Source organism: Belonocnema kinseyi, chromosome 6 (assembly GCF_010883055.1).
Source record: "Belonocnema kinseyi isolate 2016_QV_RU_SX_M_011 chromosome 6, B_treatae_v1, whole genome shotgun sequence".
In the NCBI taxonomy this organism is placed as follows: Eukaryota; Metazoa; Arthropoda; class Insecta; order Hymenoptera; family Cynipidae; genus Belonocnema; species Belonocnema kinseyi.
The window spans coordinates 16399020-16424687 of record NC_046662.1 but is presented as its reverse complement, the minus strand read 5'-3'; the positions used below and the strand labels follow the sequence as shown (position 1 = coordinate 16424687).

General features: G+C 28.6%; 1 protein-coding gene across 1 annotated transcript in view; it reads right to left on the bottom strand.

Moving 5' to 3' along the window:
• Positions 1-7767: 7767 nt before the first annotated feature.
• LOC117175275 (metabotropic glutamate receptor 1-like) overlaps positions 7768-25668 on the bottom strand; it is a 173488-nt gene continuing 155587 nt past the window's right edge. Inside the window, 2 exon segments of the mRNA XM_033364984.1 lie at positions 7768-8107; positions 14085-14457. Of these exon segments, the coding sequence (XP_033220875.1) occupies positions 7768-8107; positions 14085-14457 (713 nt within the window).

Here is a 25668-nt window from a genome sequence, read left to right as displayed (position 1 = left end):
TTTTATTGCAAATTCGGATTCAACGTCGAAAAATACATAAGAATATATAGGTCTGGTCAATTGCACAGACACTTTTGTTTTTTTTGTGGGCCTGTGTTATCAAGCAAAGAAGAACGATTGTTAACCAAAAAGTTGCATTTTCATACAAATTATAAAATTTCTTCTATAACAGATGAAATAATAGATCAAAAAGATAAATTTTCAAAAAAATAGTTGAAGTTTTTATTGAAAAAAATTTTAGTCAAGTTTTGACGATCAAACTATGAATTTTGTAAAAAGAAATATTTTTCTACCAAAATAATTGAATTTTAAATCCCAAAAGAGGAATTTTTTCAACCAAAAACGATGACTTTTGAACAAAATTGTTGCATTCTCTAGCAAATAGTTGCATTTTTATCAAAAAATATGAAATTTATCTTAAAGCAGAATATTTTTTTATTACAAAAAAAGTTGGGTTCATTTTAAAATAAAAAAGACAAACTTTCAAAAAAAGAGTTGAATTTTCAACCGAAAACTTAACGATAAAATGCAATTTTCTATTAATTAAGATAAATTCTGAGATGCTCATAAATTCTCAGAGATGTCATTTCTCGGTTATATTCTCGGTAATATTCTCATTCTCGTTACCGTTTTCAAAGTAATATAACCGGCTTAGAACTCTAGGTATAAGGCATTAAATAAATTAAATAATTTTTCAGATAAAATTTACCAATATTTAAAAATTCAATTTGCAATTTTCTTAATTAATTTTTTTAATTCATTAAGAAATTTCCTTCATACAATAATTAATAAAGTAAACACTATTTGTTATCAGCTGAAATATTTATTTATTATTGTCGCTTCTAATATAATTTTTTTATATTAAATATTTATTTTCTATATTAATTAATGTATAAAAAAATGTATTGGTTTTAAAGAGTTTATTATTTTGTTTGAAAAGTTCATTAGTAAAACCAAAATGGAGGTTTCAAATATTGATGAATTTCATCTGATAAATAATTTCATGAATTTAGAACTTTGTACAAAATTTGGCGAGTTTCAAAATATATAATTGATCATTTTAAACAAATTTTAGTTAAAATTATTATGCACCATTGAACCTTTTTTTGGTTGGCCAGAATAGCCACTGGACCCTGAATTCGTGATAATATTTGAATAAAATTGACAATATCCTAACAAATTTCAAATTTTTCCAGAAAAAGAATGTTTTGGTGACTTTTTCGGATTTATGGTAATTAAGAACTATAACATCTTACAATAAATTATTCAATGGTCGAGGATGGCAGACTTCACAGCCCAAAATTCTCTGAAAAGAGGGAAAATAGGGTAATTTTTCACGAAAATAAGGGAATAATAGGAGAATAAATTTATTTGAATAAAAATAATGTTGGTACGATATTCCTAAGATTTCAAGCCGATACATTTTGAACGAAAAAGTTGAATTTTCAAACAAATCGTTGAATTTTTAACTAAAAAAAATCAATTATCTTCCGAAAAGGTAATAATTAAATTTTCAGTTAAAAAATTAATTTTCAATCCAAGATATGAATCTTCGACAAAAAAATAGAGTTTTTGTAAAAGCAGTTAATCTTTCGCCCAAAAAAGCTGAATGCTTTAAGAAAAATGTAAAAGTTGATATTTCAATCGAAAATTATTTTAATTCTAAATAAAAAACAATTAAATTTAACTAAACAGAAAATCAATCAAAAACAGATTTATTATTAACGAAATTGTTGACTTTTTAACCGAAAAAAAAGAAATTTTCTCAGAAGTGATGAAATTTTAAACGAAAAACGGGAATTTCAACAAAATAATAATTTCAGTTTTGATCAAATAATTGTACATTTAATAAAATGAATACGTTTTTAAAGAAATATTTAAATTTCTAAAATAAAGATGAATTCTTAACAAGACATGAATTTTCAATCAGGACAGATTTTTTAGTGTAGAAACAAATGTTTTCAACCAAATTCTTAAATTTGTCACCCAAAACAATGAATCTTCAAGCAAGAAGATTAATTTTCTGCAAAAAAAACGAATTTTCAATAAAATATTTAAACTTTACAACCAAAATGATGAATCTTAAAGCAGCAAAAATTATTTTATAATAAAAAATCCAATTTAACCGAAAAATACGAATAAATTATTAACATAAGAGTTGAATCCTCAAGTGAGACAACTTTTCTTTGAAAAATCGTGGAATTTTTAAGTCAAAAATGCGATTTTTCGATAAAATATTTAATTTTCAAGAAATAATTAAATTTCCAACCAAAGAGATGAACATTTAAATAGAAAAAATGTACAAATTAGTTTAACTTTCAATCAAGTAGTAGAATTTCCAGACAAAAAGGATTACTTTTAACAAATTTCTTAATTTTTAACAAAATAATTACATTTTGTACCAAAAAAGAAGGATTCTGAACCAAAAATATAATAGTAGACTTTTCAATGAAAATGAATTAACTTTCAGCCAAACAGATGATTTTTCCACCAAAAGATGAATTTTCAATTAAAAAGGACTTTAAAAGAAAAACAGTTAAAGTTTCAAAAAATCATAAAATTTTTAACTGACTCGTAGAATTTTCAACTAACGAGATGAATCATTATCCAGGTAGATTAATTTTTCACCAAAAAAGAGAAATTAAAAAAAAAGAAAAATTTAAAAAGAATTAAAAAATTACATGCTTTTCTAACCAAATATATGAATTTTAAATCAAATAGTTGAATTTACAGCCAAAAAGGATGAATTTTTAATCGAAAATTCAATAATAAAATTTTCATGAGAAAAAATGATTTTTCATCAAGTGGTTCATCGATTTCCTTTATTTTTTGTTATTGTATAGTGGTCGCGGTAGTACATTTTGATATTAAAGGGTTTTGGAAAGTTTTTTTTTCATAAATTATTAATCGAAAATTGGATCTTTTTAATTACACCTCATATTGACCATTTTTATCTTGTTTAATGTCAATTGATTGATAGACGTGAAATTATGAACGAAATAAAAAAAATTTAAACTGATCTAAAGTTGACCACGAGGAAGCATAGATTTTTATTTGTTATTTTTGGAAAAAAAATATTCTGACATTTTTTCTGTTGAGTCTCAGCGGCACGGCATACAGTGGTATGAAATTTATAATAACTGTATTCAGGCCAATTGTTAAAAAAGAATGTCTTTTTTGATTTGTTTAACTAACAAGGTAAAAAAAGGTATTCTTGGAAATTCAACTTTCCTATTTTGTTTGATCTTTTTAAAATTACTAAAACAATGTTAAAAATCAGTGTGAATTGGTGAGCAAATTTAAAAAGTTGTTTACTTGATATAAAAAAATTAAGGAAAAAATTTTTTTCTTAAGGATAAGCAAGACTCAGACATTTCATTCCAAAAATGTTCTTCACAATATATGTAAATGTGATATTTAATTACGGAATGGACTGAAAATTACTTTTCAGTAACAATTTTCGACATTACTTTATTTTACGGTAAAAAATGCTGATTTTTAAAACAAATTCCCGTGGATAATTGAGCAGCAGGTAAACATTTTTCCGTTCATATAATTTTAGAAGCAAATTAAGTCCGGTAAATATTAAACGAGATAAAAATCTTCAAAATTTGGTCCAATTTTCAATTAGCAATATTTCCAAAATATTGTAAATTTCAGAAAACCCTTTGAAATCAGTATAAGTATTTAAGGAAAAATAATTGCATTTTCTTATTGGGTTCTATTCATTCAGTTCGCATTTATGCAAAAAACCAAAAAAGAACAATTTTCTCAAAAATAGTGGAAAAAGAGGAATTCTTTAAAAAAGAGGAATATAAGAATAGGGGAAACTTTATCGCCGCCTACCTGCTTGCTTCACCCCCTCTATCCAACTTGCCCTCATGTAGCTGTGGGATCGCCAGATGCTGTCATCGACCCTTGGCTAAACAAGTTTATTTGTCAATTATTTTGCGTCATAAGTTGAAAATTATAAATATTTTCTAATGTCACTATTATTTGAAAATTGAAACTGGAATCAATAAGCCCTAAATATGAGAACATTTCAGAATTAGGATTTGAAAGGAATCTGTATTATCATCAGAGAATGACAGAAATTCTTAACGTCTTTTCAGACTAGATGGAGCTCGGAATAAAACATTTTTTAAATTAAATTTTTTTCTGAAAAAAGATTTTCCCCTTCACTCAGCAGGGAAACTAACCATAAAACTTTCGATTGCCGGTCGGGTACTTTTCCCTTAAGCTAATAGAGAGATCGAAAGAAGAATCATTTATTAGAAATACAAACAGTTTTTGCCAGGTGTTACAAGTCAAATATTTTAAGCCGGCAATCGGAAGTTCTGTGGTTCGATTCCCAGCAGCACGAAGGAGAAGATCTTTTTTCAAAAAAATTTAAGTTTAAAAATATTTCATTCATAGCTGCATCTAACCTGAAAAGACGTTGAGAATTTTGTTTTATTCTCTGATGATAATACAGATTCCTTGAAAAAAACTTGACTTGTAACACCTTTCCAGAAATGCATGTATTTCTAAAAAACGATTCTTCTTTCGATCTCGCCAGTAGCTTAAGGGAAAAGCACCCGACCGGCAATCTGTAGTTCAACTTTTAACCTGTTGGTTGAATTTTCAAGCCAAAGAGACAAATTCTCAATGAAACAGTTGCATCTTTAATCTGCCAATACTAATTTACATAAAAAAATAATAGTTGATATTTAAACCACAAAAGATTTTTATTTAAAATTGAAAACAGTTAAATTTAAAAAAGACGATTTTTCAACAAAATACTTCAATTCCCAAATAAACAGATTAATTTTTAACCTTACATTGCATTTTTATTAAGAAATTGAATTTTTTACAGAAAAATACGAATTAGGATCCAAATACATTTATTTTTTACCAAATAGTACAATTTTCAACTAAGAACATTTATGTTATACCAAAAAAAGATTAATTTTGAACAAAATACATAAATTTATAACCAAATAATTGAATTTTCTACCAAAAAATAAAATTTTTCAACAAATTACATACACGTTCAACTAGATATTTTTAACAATGGATATGATGTAACTTTTGTTTAACAAAATCTTAAACTAAATAGTTGAATTTTTAAGCTAAAAAAATGGAATAAAAAATGATTTAGTATAATTTTTATCGAAGAAAATGAATTGAATTTGATACCAAATCGTGACATTTTCAAGTAAAAAAGACCATTTTTGTATAAAACATTGAAAATTTCAACCCGGCCATATGAATTGTCAACATTTTTTCACAACCGATCAGTTGAATTTTCAACAAAATAGTTAAATTTTTTTTTTAGAAAAATTATTTTGACCAACAAATACGTTCACTTTTAGGATCAAAAGTATACATTTTTGTACAAAAAAGTTTATTTTTTCTACTGAAACCGATAAATTTTTAACAAGATAGTTGCTTCTTTAACTAAAAAATATGATATTCCTACAGAAAGAGATACATTATCAAATCAAATAGATAAATGTTCAAAAAATTGTCGAACTTTCAATAAAGTAGTAAAATATGAACCTAAGTTGAGAAAAGGTCCGGAAATGTATGGAACTTTATTTCTCGATCATTAATGGTCATTTTACAGGTAAATATGGTTACTTATGATAAATTACCCCAAAAATCTTTGATAAATATCCGGAAATATATGAAATTGTTATGGTAGCTTAAGATAAAATTTTGGGTCATTTATAATAATTTTACAGGTAAATATGATAAGTTACCATAAATGATCCAAACTTAAATTTTTAAACATTTTTATAAATTTCCAGAAATTTATAAAATTTATTAACAATCTATGGTAATATTACAGGTAAATATGGTAACCTACCATAAATTATCCCAAAAATTAAATTTTAAGCATTTTGATAAACTTCCGGAAATTTATAATTTTCTTTGTAATATTGCAGGTAATTTACAGTAATATTAGAGGTAATTTATGGTAATTTTAAAGGTAATTTATGGTAATTTTAAGGTAAATGTGGTAAATTATCATAAATTACCCCAAAAACTTTCATAAATGTGCGGAAATTTATGAAATTGTTTGGATATTTATGGTAATATTACAGGCAATTTATGGTAATTTAAGATAAATTACCCAAAATTTAATTTAAATGTCTATAAATTTGTAGAAAGTAATGGCAATTTTGGGTCATTTAAAAAATTTTACAGGTAAATATGGTAAGTTACCATAAATGATCCAAAATTCAATTAAAATTATTTTTTGAATATTGTGTAGATTTTCTGCCTTCATGGTTTGGAGGGTTGATCTACTGTCGGTAAGGTACAATATCTGATGATATAGCAGATAAATTGAAAAAATAAACACCAAAATTCAATTTTAAACTTTTTTATAAATTTCCGGAAATTTATGAAATTTATTAATAATCTATGGTAATATTCCAGGTAAATATGGTATCTTACCATAAATTATCCCAAAAATTAAATTTTAAGCATTTTGATTAATTTCCTGAAATTTATATAATTTGCTGCTAATATTACAGGCAATTTATGGTAACTTATGGAAACGATTTAAAATTTAATCAAAAAATTGATATAATTTTTCGGTCTTTCATGGTAATTTTACAGGTAATTATGGTCACTTGCCATAAGTTCTCAAAAATTGAATTTGAAATATTTTAATAAATTTCCGAAAATTTATGCAACCTTTTTTGGTAATTTATGGTAATATTGCAGGTTATTTATGGTGACTTAAGATAAATTACCCTAAATTTAATTAAAAAATTTCGATAAATTTGTGGAAGTTTTGGGTGATTTATGGTAATTTTACAGGTAAATATGGTAAGTTCCCGTAAATGATTCGAAATTCAATTTTAAACATTTTTATAAATTTCCGGAAACTGATGAAATTTATTGACAATGTATGGTAATATTACAGTTAAATATGGTAACTTACCATAAATTATCCCAAAATTAAATTTTTAGAATTCTGATGAAATTCCGGAAATTTATGACATTTCTTGGTAATATTACAGGTGATTTATGGTAACTTAAGATAAATTACCAAAAATTCAATAAAAAATGTTCCAAAATACTTCGCTCCTCGGTGAAGCTCCGTAAGTTGCGAAACGAAAAAAATTGTAGGGCAGGAAATTGTGCATAAATCTAAAAAAAAATATAATTTTCTAGTCTTCATAGATCAAAAGTTATGGCTCTTCAAAAAATATAATTTTTTTGCTATTTTGAGCTTATTGTTGCACGAAAAGTTTTTTCAAAACTGCTCGTTTCGTATATATCCTACAGAGAAACGTTAACAAAACAAATTTTAGAGGACTGAATTCTGCGTAAAATAAAAAAATAAAAAATATTTTACCTCATAGAGGTCATGAGTTATGACCATGAATTTTGACCCTTTCTATTCGGAAGTCTCTGTATGTCCGGGTGCCATTTCTAGAAAACTTTGGAATTTTACTCAGGGCCCATTAATCCTGGACTATATAAATAGATAGGAATTTTGATCATTTTTAGACAACGAAAAACATTTTGTAACACTATTTTGACACTATTTTAAAAATGTTTGACACTATTTAGACTATTTTTTATTTTTAAAGTGAGTTCGAGGCCTGTAATTGCAAAAGACGCTGGCAAGGGTCACTGGCAGCGTTTGGCGATTCCTCAGCTTTATGAGGAGAATTTGAGTAGAGGGGGTAGAGCAAACAGGTATCCGACGCATATTGGGAAAGTGTGTGAAGTCCACCATGAATGACGAATGGCACCCAACTAGAATTAGAATGAAACGCTACTTAGACCATCTTTGTGAAGCTGACTAGGGGGACTAGGAAATCCAGAGCCGAGGGTAATCGTGATATTGATAACAGGATCTCCACTACTCGACAGGTGATCGCTTTCCTCGCGAATTCGTGTTTTCAATTCCATTAACCTTGCATTTGTGTCGCACTCTGAATTCGTCACGACCATCATTTCGGTTTCACTCTCCATCATCCTTTTTTTCACGGCTCCATTCATTCTTGCCGCGTTATTGTATATCGACGGCAGTCCTCGATGGCAGTTTGATTGTGCATTTATTGGCGGCTCACAGCCTCTCGCTTTCGATGGGGAAAGGGATCTAAAAAAATAGAGAGAGCCAAAATAAGTGACTAGAAATGTATACAGAAACTGACGTCAGATTATTTATGAGGCCTTGGCAATTTCAAAGAAGCTTTTAGTATCAGCACTTTTATTATTTCTCGACAGTGGTGCCAATCATTTTTTAAATAGGTTGGGCAAAAATCTTTAGAGGGAATCCTCCCCCCTCCCCCTATTTTTCCCGACAGCCTATCTTCGATAAGCACAAAAAAACACTACGATGTTTAAAGTAAAAATACTAATGAAGAAAGGCACATTTATTTCAGTAATCAGGCATTTTTGTAGCAAATAATGTAAGGGATTTTTTTAGTCTTATAATTTCTCTCCCCTACATTCTACTATGTTCCCCTATATTCCCCTCTCCTATTCGATTACCCCTTCCCCCACTTCAACCTTCGCTTTTCATCCCTATCCCAAAATTCATCCTCTTCCACTTCCCCTTCTCCTCACTTCCACAACCCTTACTTCCCCTCCCCTATTTACTTACACTAACCTACTAGCCATCCTATAATCTATTAGCCTTTCCCTTACTTCCCTACTTCCCCTCCCTAATTTATTCCTACTTTCCCGCTCATAATTTTCTCTTTTTCCCTAATGGCAGCTCATTTCCACAACCCTTACTTCTCCTCCTATACGTACTTACACTAACCTACTAGCCATCCTCTAATCTACTAGCCCTCCCCTTACTTCCCTACTTCCACTCTAATTTATTCCTACTCCCCCTTTTATTTACCCTACTTTGTCGTCTCTCCATGTCCCTCCACTTCACCTCTCCTCATTTCCCCTTTCTCTTCTTATCTCTCCCCTCATTTCACCTACTTTCCCACCCATAATTTTCTTTCGTTTCCTCATCCCTCATTTTCCAGTACCTTCCTACTCCTAATTTCCGCTACTCCTCTTACCCTTATTTCCCCTTATTTACCTTATTTACCTTATTTTCCTTCCCCTCATCCCTTACTCCCACTAAATCATTTCTCCTACTTATTCTTTCATTTTTCCTTATTTACCCTAATTCCCCTCATTTAGCCTCCTCGAATTTCCCATAAAGGGGTTTTTTTTAGCCCGGAGCTACAAAACTCTAAAAATGGAAAATGCAAAACAGCCGATCCAAAAAGTAGGAATCACAACGGTTCAGTAGTTCAATGTTCAATGGGTTGGTCCACATTTTTTTTTCATATTCATGCATGTCACCACAAAATTTGTTCAAATACAGAAAAAAAGTGCATTAAAAACAACAATTAGCCATAAAATATAAATAAAAAATTATTTTTTAAATATGTTCTCCATAGGTCTGTTTTTAAGGGTCCCAATAAAATCCATAATTGAAACATTAGGGTTTGCAAGGCTTTAGCGCTTTTTATGAATTTTTTTCGGGTTTTCAAATAAAAATTGTTTCTAATGCATAACATTTTAATATTCATTGTTAACTAAATTTGTCTCTTAATTTTCGTAACAATTTATTATTGTTTTTATGAATGTTTTCTTAGAATAGAGTTAGAAACTCGTGGTTTCTGATGAATTACAATTTTTTTCAACTTTTCTACTAGAGAGAGGTGATAATTCATTAAATTTTAAGCGAAATGATTATTTTAACTATTTATTATTATTGATAACAATACTCTTTCAGAATAATGCTAGAAATTTGCAGTTTTTTTTTATTTTCCCCCTTTCGTCCAATCTTCATTTAAATTGAGGTAATAATAAAATGAATTAAACAAAAACAATGGTTTCAACAATTTATTGTTTAAAAAAATAATATTCTCTTTGAATAATTCTACAGAATTACTCTTTTTCTGGCATAAACTTTTTGTCGACTTTTCCTTACAGCGAAGTAATAATTAATTTAATTTAACAAAATTAAGTTTTTGAACAATTTATTATTGTTAATAACTACCTTATTTTATAGTAATGCTAGAAAGTTCCAATTGTTTCCAAAAATTTATAACTTTTTGTTTACTTTTTACCTATTGAGATAATAATTAATGCAGACTAACAAAAATACTGGTTTAAACAATATATTATTTATTATCCCTCTCTTCTCTTAGTATAATGTTAAAAAGTTGTGGGTTTTTCTGAAATGTTCAGCTTTTCTTTGACTTTAGAGTTAGAAACAAATAATAAATATTCATATAAATTAAAATAAAAAGTTTCTCATTCACTACTTCAGTATAAACGTACATTTAATATGATCAACATAGAAAATTTAAAGATCATTTCAAATATCTGTTTTATTTCAGAAAAATATATTCCCCTAAAAAAGTAAGAGATTCTTTGAAAAATGATTCTTTCAAATATTTATTTATTATATGTTCATAACTAAAGAGTGAAAATAAAGTAAAAAATTCCAGAAAAAATCGGAAATTTCTAACAATTATTTAAGAGAAGATAGATATAAATAATAATAAATTTTCTAAGCAAATTTCATTTGTGATATTGCATTAATTATTATCTTACTAACTGAAAAGTTGACAAAAAGTTAAAAAATTCAGAAAAAACCGCAACTATCTATCACTTATATAGGAAAAGACAGTTATATTTGATAATAATTTTGTTAAACAATTATTTTTGATAAATTGAATTAATTATTAACACACTATAAGTGAATAGTGAGCAAAAAGAAGAGAACTTCAGAAAAAACATCAACTTTCTAACATTTTTCAAAGAGAATCTTATTAAAAATAATATTAAATTGTACTTTTTTAGCATTACTCTATAAGCGAATATTGTTATTAATCATAATAAATGGTTTAAACAATTATTACTGCTAAATTTAATGAACTGTTGAATCTTTAAAAAAAGAAAAGGTTCAATTGTTGACAACAATTATTGACAACCAAAAATATGGATTGTCTATCTAAATAATTGGATTTTTGACAAAAATAACGAGTTTTCAACAAAATAAGCGAATCTTCAACAAAAATAGTATCCATTTTTTGATAAAAATTAAAAATCTACATTTTTAGTAAAAAGCATTCATTTTCAACAAAATTCTTTAAGTTTTTAAACAAAGAAATGAACTTTTAACAAAAATGTTGCATCTTTAATAAAAAAATTAACCAAATAGTTGAATTTTTGTGTAAAAATAACTAGTATTCAAAAAAATAAGCTAATCTTTAACTAAAAAAGATCAATTTTTTGATAAAAATTAAAAAGCTACATTTTTAGTAAAAAAAATACATTTTAAACAACAACAAAAAAACAAAATTCTCAACCAAATTTGTTAAATTTTTAAACAAAGAAATAAACTTTTACCAAAAATTTTCATTTTTAATACAACAAAATTAACCGAATAGTTTAATTTTTAAGTAAAAATAACGAGTATTCAACAAAATGAGCGAATCTATAACTAAAAAAAAAAGTTTTTATAAGAATAAAAAAGCTAGATTTTTAGTAAAAAATGTATTAAAACCAAAGATAATAATAATTTGTTAATCAAATAGTTGAATTTTCTATAAAAAAATACAAATTTTCAATAAAATATATAAATTTTTTACCAAAACATTAACTTTCCACAAAAAAAAATTATTCAACGAAAAATGGAATGGTTAAATTTTCATATCAAAAAAATATTTTATAAATAATTTTCTACCTGAAATATTAAATTCCAACCAAAAAGATTAATGTTCAGATATTGATATAATTAATTTGTAGTAAAAAAATTATAATTTTATAAATATTTTTTAACCGAAAAAATTAAATTCCAAAAAGATTAACTTAGAAATATTGAATTTGTTTCACATTTAAAAAATTATCGATTAAATTTTTTATTAGTCAACAATCTCTAAATAAAGTAGAACTATAAATAAACAAATTATTAATTTCTTGCGAACGTAAGTCGTCTTTGTGAAATCATTTTGAATATTATAAAATCTTTGCAGTAATTTAAATGCTTGAAATCTTTGAAATATTTTGAAAACTTTGTGAATTCGTTGAAATATTTTAAAGTATCTAAAATCATTGAGAAATCTATTAGAATCTTTTTAAATTTCTGTGGATTTTTTGAAATCCTTGAAATCTTTGAAATATTAAAAAAATATTTCTTTGATTTTTGTTCGTCAAAATCTTGTGTCTTCATTTGAAATTATCGATATATTTTCAAATCTCCCCGAATTTAGTTAAACTCTTTGAAATTTTGAAATATTTGTTAACTCTTTTGAAATATTCTAAAAAAATTAAAATCTTTGAAATATTTTTAAATCTTCGAAATCTGGTTTACTTTGGTTAAAATTTTTTAAATTCTTGAAATCTTTTGAAATCCTTGTGAATTCTTGGAAATATTACTGAGATCTTTCAGAAATTTTTTGCATACGTTTAAAATCATTGCAATATTTAAAATTTTTGTAAAATTGTTTGAAATCTCCAAAACAAAACTTTGAAAACGTTTCAAATTTGTATGAAATTTTTGAAATATTTGTGGAATCTTTCTGAAATCTTTTGTATTCATTTAAAATAATTAAAATATTTAAAGCCATTTGAAATCTTATAAAAAAATAAAAAATCATTTCAAATCTTTGAAATGTTTTGAAATATTGAAAAAGTTTTAAATTCTTTGTGAAATGTTCGAAATCTTTAGAAAATTGTTATAAAATATTTTTAATGTAATGCACACGCTTTTTTTAATCTTTGAAATCCTCAAAATCTTTTAAATTCATCATAAATATTTTGAAATCGTTTTAAAGTTTTTGAAATGCTTTAATTCTTTAAAATCTGATGCACTGTAATTTATCATCTTTGAAATCCTGTAAATATTTTGAAAGTTCTAAAATGTTGTGAAATTGCTGTGAAGTCCTGCAAATATAGATTTTTTTAAATCTTTGAAATTCTACAAATGTGAAATGTTTTTTAAATCCTTTTAAATATTTTAAAACTTTTAAATATTTTGAAAGATTTAAGAAATATTTCAGTAATATTTTCAAGAATTCACAAGGATTTCAAAAGATTCAAAGAATTTCAAATACTTCAACCAGAGTAAACCAGATTTCGAAGATTTAAAAATATTTCAAAGGTTTACATTTTTCTTAGAATATTTCAAAATAGTTTACAAATATTTCAAATATTTTAAGGATTTTGAATTAATATAAAAGATTTCAGAAATATTCCACAAATATTTCAAAATTTCATAAAAATTTAAAAAAGGGCAAAGGACCCCAGAATTCAAATATTTCAAAATATTTTAAATATTTAAAATGATTTTCAAGAGTTTCACCAAATTTGAGGAGATTAAAAAAATATATCAATGATTTCAAATGAAGAGAAAAGATTTCATGAACAAAAATCACAGAAATATATTTAAAATATTTCAAGGATTTAAAAGAATTCACAGAAATTTAAAAAGATTCTAATAGATTTCTCAAAGATTTCACAAAGATTTTAAATACTTTAAAAGATTTCAACGAATTAACAAAGTTTTCAAAATATTTCAAAGATTTCAAGGGGACGACTTTGCGAAGATTTTAAAATATTCAAAATAATTACACAAAGACTACTTATGTTCGCAAGAAATTAATAATTTGTTTATTTATAGTTCTGCTTTCTTGAGAAATTGTTGACTAATTAAAAATTAAATTGATAATTTTGTACATGTAAAACAAATTTAATACCTGAAAATTAATTTTTAATAAAATAACTGTTTTAAATGCAAAAAAATTTAAGTTCAAGGTTTTCGTAAAAAATTCAAGCAAAAAAGTGAAAAAAGATTGCTCTATTGATCTCTCTAGTAGCTCAGTGGTAAGAGCACCCGACCGGCAATCGGAAGGCCTGTGGTTCAATTCCCGGCGGAGCGAAGGTGAAGATTTTTTTCTGAAAAATGTTATTTAAAAAAAATCAAAGAGATTTGTCAGATTTTCAAGGCCCAAAAAAATCAAGGAGAATTCCAGATTTTCAAGGTCACTGGACACCCTGATTCACAATATTTTGTATTTTTAAAATAACAATGGAAGAATAAATGTGATTTTTACCGTTTTCGAAGACCACTAGTGAGTGATTTAGCATCTAATTCGGCCCAATCGGGCAGATTGAAATGTTGTTGGCATTGCAATTTATTGGTACGGTCGAAGCAGCTCAGATTTAACTCTGAGCTGATCGTCTTACTAACAAGGCGCGTCGAGTTTTTGCAAGTCCGATGATCCTGATCGATCGTGTCTGCTTTCAAGCCTCGTAAATTCTCACTGGATTTGCTTATCCTCTGATTACACTTGCACCTCTCATTTCCCGATTCTGCGATTTTCTCTTCTGTTGCTCCCAATTTTTCAGAGGGCTCGTACAAGCCCATCAAAAGTTCCTTTCCGGTTTGAACCGAGAGGGTTCTTTTCTGCACGTTATTTTTCTGACCTAGACCATCAAAATGACATGGATTAGAACATTTGGCCAGAGAAGTGGAAAACTGCAGAAAACCAAAACACCTGAGTACAGTCGGTTACGGACAGAAGAGTTTGGATGTAGACATTCGATAGTATAGAGTGCCCACATTCATCTTTGGTATGAAACCGCGCCAATCCGTGTTTAACTAATGGGTTTATTTTCTAAGCAAATATCTTTTTCTAAACACATGCGTCGAAAATTTGACTTTCGATGCCCCCGTAGCGGGTCGAAAGTTGTGTTTTTAACCCTAGATTAGAAAGTAGAAACAGGCGACTGCAAAAGTAACTTTACGCCGTAACCGATATCGAAAGTATATACATTCTACTTTAGCTGCAGTTGTCTGCTGCAATTGTCCCTCTTATCGAACCTCGTTTCGAGAATAGTGTCATTCTAACCTAAATCTGTCACTGTCTACGTATTTACAAAAAATAACAACTTTGATGAGATGCAACGAAGTTTCAGGGATCTCAAGTCAAATTTTCGATACATTTTTTATGAAAAAGTGTATGCGCAAGTCGGGGCGAGGCAACAATTTCACTCGTGTGATATTTGCCTTCGCTTCGCTCAGGCAGCTAACTTCAGCTTCGTGCAATTGTCGCCTTTCGCCCCTTGTTACGCTATATACTATTAAACTGACTCGTTTTTTCCCTAAAATTTCGAAAAGTCTTTGCAAAGTATAAAAGTGTCTTTAAACTTTTCCAGATTCATATAGACAATTTTAGAAGTATTTTTAAATATTTTAAAGTATTCTGTAAAAATTAATTTAAAAAAATAAAAAAAATAAACATTTTTAACTTTTCTAGGAATCTTGAGAATTTTGTTATTCTTTTGAAACCTTTCAAAATTTTAAAAAGGATTCTAAATTTGTTGTTCGAAATCTTCAGGGAGCTTCGCTTTTCTAAAATTTTAGTAAATAATTGAAAATATTTTAAAATATTTTTCTCTTTTCTCTTAAAGTTAATTTTTCAGAATCAAAAATTATTTAAACTTTTCCTAGGAATGTTAAGAAAATTGTTTGATCATCTTGAAACCGTTCAAAATTCTTAAAAAAACATCTTTTATCGAAATCTTCAAAAGTCTACATTTTCATTACATTTTTTAATTTTGTTGTTACCGGTGCCGTCAAAAATTACGATATTCTAAGTTTTTGTCCATAATTTCATTTTTCCCATTTCTTTGAAAGTGTGAAAAAGGTTGGAAATTATAATGTGATAACAAAATTAAAAAAAAAAAAAAAGAATTATTTTCCAAGATTAAAAAATCCTTTGTAAGTAAAATGTTCTCGTTTGTCAATAATGCTGAGAAAGATTCTGAGATATATTTTTATAATGAAAGAGACTTTCTTATTGGAAATTTTGACTTAATAAATTATTGGCAAAATTTTGAATTCTGCAATTTAATCGTTTGAAAAAAATCTGGATCTCATTCAGTTTCGAATGCTCAATTTAGAACATTATCAAATTAAAAATAATACAATTTTGAATGCCTAGTCCTTGTATGGTTTTTTAAGGCAAATTTATTTTTTCCCATATCAATTTGAAAAGGGTCTATGAAAATTGGAAAGCTACTTTAAAAAAATCAGTTTTTAATACTTTTTTGTCTCAGTATTTATGTATCATGATGAAATTATTAATTTTAAATATTTCGTTCCAAAATTTGTAGAGCATTGTGATTTAAAAACCATAAATGGTTTTTAAACAAATAGTTTATTTTTCAACTGAATAGTTAAATTGCAACTAAAAATAGTACACTTTTAACCAAATAGTATTTTCAACCAAAGAGCTTCCAACTAAGACGATACATTTTTCATTATGAAGGATAATTTTATACCAAAAAAAAGGAGTTTTTAACAAAATACATGAATTTTCAACCAAAAAATTGAATTTTTAACTAAAAAAGATCAATTTCGAACCAAAATTGGAATAGTATATAATTGTATATGATTTAATAATCAAAACGAATGATTAATAATTTGAATATGAAATAATTTAAAAGTTGGTTGGAACTTAACTTTTGTAATATCTTAATCGTACATTTTTCGTTGAAAATTTTTCTTTATTGGTTGAAAATCCAACTGCTTGGTTGAAATTTAAACCTCTTCGTTAAAAAAAGCATTTTTTGTTGTTGAAAATTAATTATTTTAGTTATAAATTTAATTCTTTCGTTGAAAATCAGTTATTTAATTAGAAAGTCTAACTATTTGGTTGCGAATGCAACTGTTTAGCTGATGATTAATTTATCGTTTTTGTAAATTCATATATTTGGTTAAAAAATCAATTATTTGGCTGAAAATGCATGTTTGTAGTTTAAAAAATCAACTGTATTCTAAAAAATTAATCTGGGCTTGAAAATTCAATTAATTAGTTGTAAATGCAACTTTTTGGTTGATTATTAATTTATTGTTGTTGTAACTTGAAATATTTAGTTAAAAATTCAACTATTTTGTTGAAAACTCAACGATTTGGTTAACAAGTAATATTATTGTTTAAAAAATGTATAACTGTTCTGAAGAAAAATGTCTCTCTTTGAAAAGGGAATTTGTCCTTTTTAATTAAAAATTAATTTCTTTTTGTTTAAAAATTCAACTGTATTCTTAAAAACTCATCTAGGGTTAAAAATTGAACTATTTGGTAGAAAATACGTGTTTTATTTAAAGTTGGCCATTCAGTTTGAAAATTCATCTTTGTGGGTTGAAAATTTAACTATATGTTAAAAAACTTAACAATTTTGTTGAAAATTATCTCTTCTGCTTGAAAGTTCAACTATTTGGTTGTAAATACAACTGCTTCTTTGATGAATAATTTATTGTTGTAGAAAATTCAAATATTTGTTTAAAAAGTCAACGGACTGGTGGGGAATAGAGCGGTGGGGGAGTAGGGGAAATTAAGGAAGGGAAAAGTAGCGGAATCGGGGAAAATGTGGGGAGGGGATGTAGAGGAAGGAAGTCTAATTATGGAGGGAGAATGAAGGGAAATGAAGGTAAGTGGTAGGAAGTAGGGGAGGTAAAGTAATCGCTGGTAGGGTAAGGTGGATTTTAGCTGTAGAATTAAGAAGTAGAGAGGGAAAATCAGGGGAAGAAGGGGATGGAAAGTATGTACTGAAAGGACAATAATGGAAAATAAGAAGAGGAGCAGTGAGCGGAAGCGAGCGGCGGGGAAATAAGGAAAATGGGAGAGGGAAAATTAGAGGAATTCAACAATTTAGTAAAAAATGCAGCTATTTTGGTAAAAGTTATTTTTCTTGCTTCAAAGTTTAACTATTTGGTTGTAAATGCAACTTCTTGGTCGATGAATAATTGATTGTAGTTGAGAATCAAAATATTTGTTTAAAAAATCAACGGTTGGTAGAGAAATCGAGCGGATCGGTAGCAGGGTAAATGAAGGGAGGGGAAAATAGAGGAATCGAAGCAAAATTAGGGGTGAACTATTAGGAGGAAGAAGGAGAAATAAGGGGAGAATGATGGAAAATACGAAGGGGAGTAGTAAGGGGAAATGAGTATAGGGGAAATGAGGGAAATTGGAGCAGGAAACGAAAAGGAATTGCGGGAAATGAGGGTAAGGAATGTAGAGAAAGTGAGGGGAAATTATGGTGGGAAAGTGAAGGAAAGTGATCGGAAGTAGGGGAGGCAAAGTAATAGATGGGTAAGAGGAGTAGGGTAAGGTGGATTTTAGCTGGGGAATTGAGCAGTGGAGAGGGAGATTCAGGGGAAGAAGGAGAGGGAAAGTATAGAAGGGGGAGGTTTGAACGTCTCTTGATTTACGCTTTTGTTAAAAATATATAGTTTTGCTTGAAAGTTCAACAATTTGGTAAAAAACTCCACTGTGTCGTTGAAAATTGTATCTTTTGCTTAAAAATTCAACTATTTGGTTGTAAATGCAACTATTTGGTCGATGAATATTTTATTGCTGTTGAGAATCCTAATATTTGTTTAAAAATCAACAGTTAGGAGAGGAATCGAGCGGACGGGAGTAGGAGAAATGTGGGATGGGAAAAGTAGAGGAATTGAGGGAAAATAAGGGGAAGGGTATTAAGGAAGAGAAAGAAGAACTGAGGGAAGAATAATAAAAAATGAGGAGAGTATCAGTGAGGGGAATCCAGCTGAGGTGTAATAGGGGAAATGGAGGAAGGGAAACTTAGAGGAATTAGGAGAAAATGAGAACAGGGGAAATGGAGGAAGTCCGTGAAAATTATGGTGGGTGAGTGGAGGGACGTCAGGAGAAGTAGGGGGAATGATAGAAATTGAGTGCGGCTAGTGAGGGATGTGAAGGAAGGGTTAGTAGGAAATTAGTTTCTGAATGGCACTTTTCCATTTTTTTTTTTCAAATAACAAAAATAAATTTTTTAATAAAATGGTAAACTTTTTTATCAAAAAGATCAATTTTCAACAAGAAACAATTTTTTTTTTAAATACAATGATGAGCACGACTCATGTCAACCCTTTGCAGTTTTATAGTACAGATAAAGTATGGACAGGATCGTGCTAACTTATAGTAGTCTTTAAAAACCCGACGAACTCGGTAATCACAGGAGAATTCATTGCTACATTTTATAGCGAGGAAGCAATAAAGCCAGCCTTTGATACAGCGACGCGGTCTGAAAGTCGTAAGTTAAATAGCAAACTATTTTACTTATTCAAAATAATCTATTTAAAGGCTCTTCATATCTTTTCTTCTTTTTTATATCCCCCACGAAATTCTCTCTTTATTTCTTGAAATTCAATTTTAGGATTATTCTTCTAAAATAGATAATTTTTTATATTAATTTTTTAATTCTTTTAGCGCCCTAGAGCACATTGTTACATCTTTAAGTGAAAATATGAGTTCTACTTCAAGTCTTCTGTCGTAAAAAGCAGAAAGTTTCCCGGGCGCTCTTCGTAAAATATTGCTTATTATGAGCACCAATATCTTTGTCGTAAATCTCAAAATGTTCACACCATTTTAATGTCATTTTTAATAGTTACTCTGTGGTCGTATTTTTGATGCAGTAAAACATTCTTTTTATATGGAACTGTAATTTTGTTATTTGCGAAGATAGTCGGGAGATACAAGCTCAGGTTCCATAGTCCTCAGGGGACTATGACCAAATAAGATTATAAAGAAGTTCAAATTTCAACCAATTGTTTACATTTTCAACAAAAGGGTAGGATTTAAACCAATCAAGCTTTTTCATTGAAAAATAAGAAACAACTTTAACCAAATTGTTAGTTTTTGCAGATTTTCAACAGAATAGTAAAATTTTTAACCAACAAGATGAATTCTCTTCCAAATCCAAGGAATTTTCTAAAAAAAAACAGATGACTTTGCAACCAGAAAATATGAATTTTCAAGTTAAAAAAGGTTATTCAACAAAACAGTTGCAGTTTTCACTAAAAAAGATGACATTTCTTCCAAAAACGACGAATTTTAAAATTTTAAAATTTTTTAAATTTTAACCAATTTTCATTTAAAAAAATATAAACTTCTATGAAACAGTTAAATTTTCTACCAAAAGAATAGAATCTTCAAATCCAGAAAGAAAAATCTTTAAAAAAAAGGGTGAATTTTGGAAACAAAAAAGATAAAATTTCTACCAAAAAGACAAATTTCAATAAAAGAGAAATTTCCATCCAAAAAAGATTTTTTATCCATGAGAAAAAAAATGTTATGGCAATTTGTTGAATTTTCAAGTCATAAAGACGAATTTTCTACAAAAAGCTAAATTTTCTACATAAAAAGGAAGGTTTCAATCTGAAAAAATCATTTTTTTACGAAAAGATCATTTTTAATAAAATTTTTCAATTTTATATCAAACGAATCAAATTATCAACACATAAAGACCAATTTTCAACAAGAATGTTGCAATAAATAAGATAAACTTTCAACAAAAAATGGAATAGTTAAATTTTCAGTTGAAACCATTAATTTAACTAAAAAACAACAATTTATTATCAAAGTGGTTACACTTTTAACTAAATTTATAAATCTTCTACGTAAAAGATGAATTTTTAACAAAAAAGATCATTTTTAAACAAATAATACAATTTTTTACCAAATAACAGAATTATCAGCTCAGAAAGACAAATTTTTAACAAGAATGTTTAAATGAAAAAGATAAACTTTGAACAAAAAATAGAATAGTTGACTTTAAAGTTAAAAATATTAATTGTCAAAAAGAAAAAAAACTGTTTTTGAACTGAGAGGTTACATTTTCATCTAAAATTATGGATCTTCTACAAACCAGTTGAATTTTCAACCCGAAAACATGAATTTATTAAAAGTAGAATTTTTAGTTAAAAATGTTAATTTTCAATAAGAAGGAAACAAATTTTCGATCAAAGTTGTTCAATTTTTATGATTTTTATGATTCTCCTACAAAATAGTGGAATTTTCAACAAAAAAAGACCATTTTGAACCAAATAGTAGAATTTTTCACCCAGAAAGACATATTGTAAACAAGACAGTTGGATTTTTAACAAAAAGGTAAACTTTGAATCAAAAATGGATTAAATAAATTTTTAGTCAACAAACATTATTATTAATATTATTATTATTAAAATGGTATATCCTTACAAAAAATATGAAATGACAAGAAATAAGTTAAATCATCAATCAATATAGAATAATTTTGAACAAATTGTTGAATTTTCATGTAGATAAGTTAAATTATCTACGAAAATAATGGAATTTTGAATCCAGAAAGACAAATTTTCTAAATTTTAAAGTTAGAAGAATTTTGTTTTCTACCAAAAACAGATGAATCTTCATCTAATGATGGAAAATTTTCAAACAAAAAGCATTAAATTTCCACGAAAAACAGTTGAGTTTTCAACAAAATAATTAAAGTTTCAACCAAATAGTAAAATTTTTAACGAAAATATATAAATTCTCAACTGAAAATATAATAGTAGACTTTTTAACAAATAAGAAATAAATTTTAATAAAAATATGACTTTTCTATCTAACGATGATTTTGAAATCCGAAAGGTAGAATTTTCGATACAAAAATACGAATGCTCAACAACAGTTGAATTTCGAGCAAAAAATATGACTTTTTAACCGAATAAATAAATTTTGAATCAAATAGTAAAGTTTTTATCAAAAATAAATCAATTCCTTACAAAAATTTATTTATTGACTTTTCAATTAAGATCCATTGTAAATTTTAGTTTCGGTTCATAACTTTTTAAATGGAATTTTAATGGAATTCGAAAATATCAAATTTAAAATATTCACCACATGTTATATATAGTTTGGCGAAAAAAAATATCATTAGCTGATGACTCAGGCTGTAGAGCTTCTGAATTATTGACGGAAGGTTGCATGTTCGACTCTCGCTGCCTACACTTTTTTGTATTCTTTCATTTATTATGTATTAAAATGTATATATAAATATAATTTTCTTTAAAGTAGTCCGGCTACTGGGAAAGCCAGTCAAAGCTATGTTCATGATTTTTTTCTGAAATATGGAATTAAATACAAAATTTGGGTAGGATATCAATGACTAAATTAAGTATCAAATTTTTATGCTGATCAATATAATTAAAATGTTTTTTAAATAATAATAAAATGTAAATTTAAATATTGATTTGACTCGGTTCTAGCTACATTTTTGATTCTAGGCTACATTTTGCTAAAATTAAGCTCAAATACCCTGAAAGCAAGTCTAAATGAGCAGTAATTCAATTTTTACATTATATTTTCTGTCTCCAAAACAGTTTTCCTAACAATATTTGACTTGTTTTAAAACCAAAATTAACCACATTTGAAGCCCGCAAAAGGCCTCTCCATAAGATCCCATGTTTTTTGACACGACTTTGAACAGTGATAATTCAAATTTTAACCTGGACAGGCCCTCTAAAAAAGACATAATGTGAAAGAGGACATATTTCTCTGCAAATAAACAACTAATTTTAATGATTTTTCATCTGATCGATCCAATGGCCGGACTACCTTAATAATCTTCTGAAATTCGACCAGCAATAGTTTTTTAATGCCCTTTAACACGGGAAAACTAAATTTTTTCAACTTTAAAATGTTTTTCGCAAACTAAATTAAAAAAAAAATTGTTATTAATTTTTTCATACAATTTAACAATATTTAAAATTAGAAATACTGATCAAAAATTCTGATTAAAAAAAAAAGAATTATTGGAGATTATTGAAGGAAATAATATTTAAAAACATTTTAATAAATAATAAGTAAAATAATAAAAGAGTGTGTGCTACGAGATTCGAACACGCAACCTTTTGGCCATGAAGCTATGTGCTATATGTGACGTGGAACGAAGAAACCAGCCTTAGGATCGAAAATTAGTTTAAGGCCATGTAACGAGAGGATCAGGTGACCAAACTTGGCCCTCAATTTTTCTTTCCCAACTTACGTCTAAACGAAATGAGGTATCGCTCTGAAAGTTTGGGAAATGAAAGAAGAGGTAATAAAGTTCATGTCTCTGCTCTCTAATGCATGGACTTCACCAAAAACGGTCACTTTTCTATTGCCAGAAGTACGCACAGACACATGTGTAAAATCACACTTACGTATAGTTCAAAACTTTCCGAGCGTGGCGTGCCAACCGCACTTAAAAAAATATATGGCCGCCTCCATTGTTTTGTTTTGACAGGTCGCTTGAACAAATAAAAAATTAATAATCAGACAAGATTTTGTAAAATGTTTGTGGATTAAAAAATTATTCGCCATGGAAGAGGTAGGTAGTATTTTTATGAAAATATCAAATTACTTTTACCAACACTATGCGTGCGACAGGTATTCGACGCGTTTGTAACAAAAACAATAAACATACAACTTTTCAACACTCTGAAAGTCTTGTTCACTATACACTTGAAACCACACTTATTGGAAACTTTCGCTTTTATACAGCTATCTTTAATTGTAACATCCTTGCCTTTATTCACAAATTATTAATTGTTCAATCATTATTTATTTACATTTAACTCGCGTTCACATCGGCGGCCATATGTTTGTAAGTGCGGTTGGCACGCCACGCTCGGGAAGTTTTGAACTATACGTAAGTGTGATTTTGCACATGTGTGTGTGTGTGTGCGTACTTGTAGCAACAGAAAAGTGTTTATTTTCAGTTCCACTAGTTTGGTCTCCTTATATCTATTCTCCATGTTACGTCCACACGAAATGAGATATCGTGTTAAAAATTTGGCACGTTAAATAGAAGGCGTGCAGGAATGTGTCTCTGGTCCTAAATAATTAAAATTGTGAAAATTTTGTTTTAATTACTATTTTGGAGCAATACCGACCGTGCTGTAAACCACTGGAAGTAATTTTCAGGGTTGTCAATGGGATAGTTATGAGATTAACATTTTCCGAAACGAATTTCCGCGTTATTTAAACTTTTATTTTTCAATATGGGTGAAAAAATATTGATCTTAGGGCTGACTTGATCAGCTGTTATACTCGTCACAAGGCCGTAAAAGAAGAAAATCAAAGTGAAAGAAGGATGAACAGGTATAGCAAAGGGGCTCTTGTGCTTTGAGCTCCAGAAAACTCAATTTTGATCGTGGACTAATGGGGATTTTTTTATTCGATAGGGGAAATCTTCATCAATCAGAATCAATGTAATCCAGAACAAAGATTTTTTGGTCCGCAGGCTCTTTTCTTGATTCCATGTGTGGATCATTCCAAAGATCCATGGTCTTTCCACTACATATCCTCGCCTGTAATTTTGACAGCCGATCTTGCACTCTCCTATTTTAACTACTTCACCGACACCTCTGATGCGATCTTCCTCTTCGAATTGACTATCAAGAGAAACCATGCAGATCTGCCTACAAAAAGACATGCGGTATGCAACAGTTATCCGCGAAATTGACTGACCGTTTACAATGCTGCTTTCCCAGATCGTTTGTTCAAAATTAAAGCCTACAGAGAAACAATAAGAAATGAGCATACATGCCGCTGCGGAAATGTGACACCTCTCAAACCATGTTTTTTCCGCGACAGTATTTGTGCGATGATACTTACCTGCTTTATAACAGAAGAACTGGCCGCAAATCATTTCAGATTCCAAAAGAGTCATTTTTTTCTTGTGCTTTGAGCAAAACCGTTCAGTTGGAATCAGTTCGATTTGTCTCAACCACTGAAGTAGGGATGGGCGATTCTCTTGAAAATATCGATTCATAAATCGATCCAGGATCGAATTTATTACGATTGAATCGGCATAAAAATCGAATCAGAACAAACGATCTTGAAAGAATCGATCTTTTAAGATCCATGTACAAATGTCCGAAATAGTTTCGGGCCTCCCTTTCTAACAATAAAGGATAGAAAAAGAGATCTTTTCCATTGCGAAACTTGGGTAATAAACATTTTGAGCGCAGGTTGCGCTTGAGCTTAGATTGAGATGGAGTCTTGCACACAAAAGAAAAAATTATAGGAAAGAGCAATAAAGATAAAAAATGTTCGGTACGCTCACAAAAGTATAGGACGTAGAGATAAATACAGGGTTGGCCATATTCGACGAAAAGATTTGGCAACACTGTAACTTTTGACAGACATGACAGATCGAGTAATGACGTAGCGCGTTTGAACATGGACATAGGAAAAAGCGACTAGGCATATCATCCTAACTTGGTCGAGCGGGGTTAAATCCACGGGAGGGGGGAGAATTCCATGAGTAGGGATAGCCGCCATCTTACGATGTGTCATTTGATTATGCGCACGAGCGTTTTTGCCCCCATATGGCATGCCTAATACCTTGTTTCCTATGTTCATGCGTTTGAAGCATCAGTCTATGGAGATTTTTGCCATAGAGCAGTACACTCCACGCGAACGTTCTCAGATTGTTGAAATTTACATTCAACAAAACGAGTCAATTGTGAAAACTCAACGTGCATGCAGTGTTCAGAACACTGGCCCGTACGAGGGCGATCACGGCGTGCCCACTCCCATTGAAAAGTGGTGAACGGATTATAGTAATTGCTACGTCCCCTAGGTGGCGCTCGTGTGAATTCAGAATTCGAAATTAACTTGAGCAGACGATAGAAGTTCTATTGCACGCATGAAATACACGAAGGTAAGTACTATGAGTGCGGACGGTAGAAAAAGACCTGTCGCTTATTGCACTAAAATCTGTTATACGAGGGTGGATTGATAAGTTTCCGGCCTGACCAAGAAAAACAACGTTTTTAAGAATTTTTTTTTTATTTCTCAACATAATCTCCTCCAAGGCTGA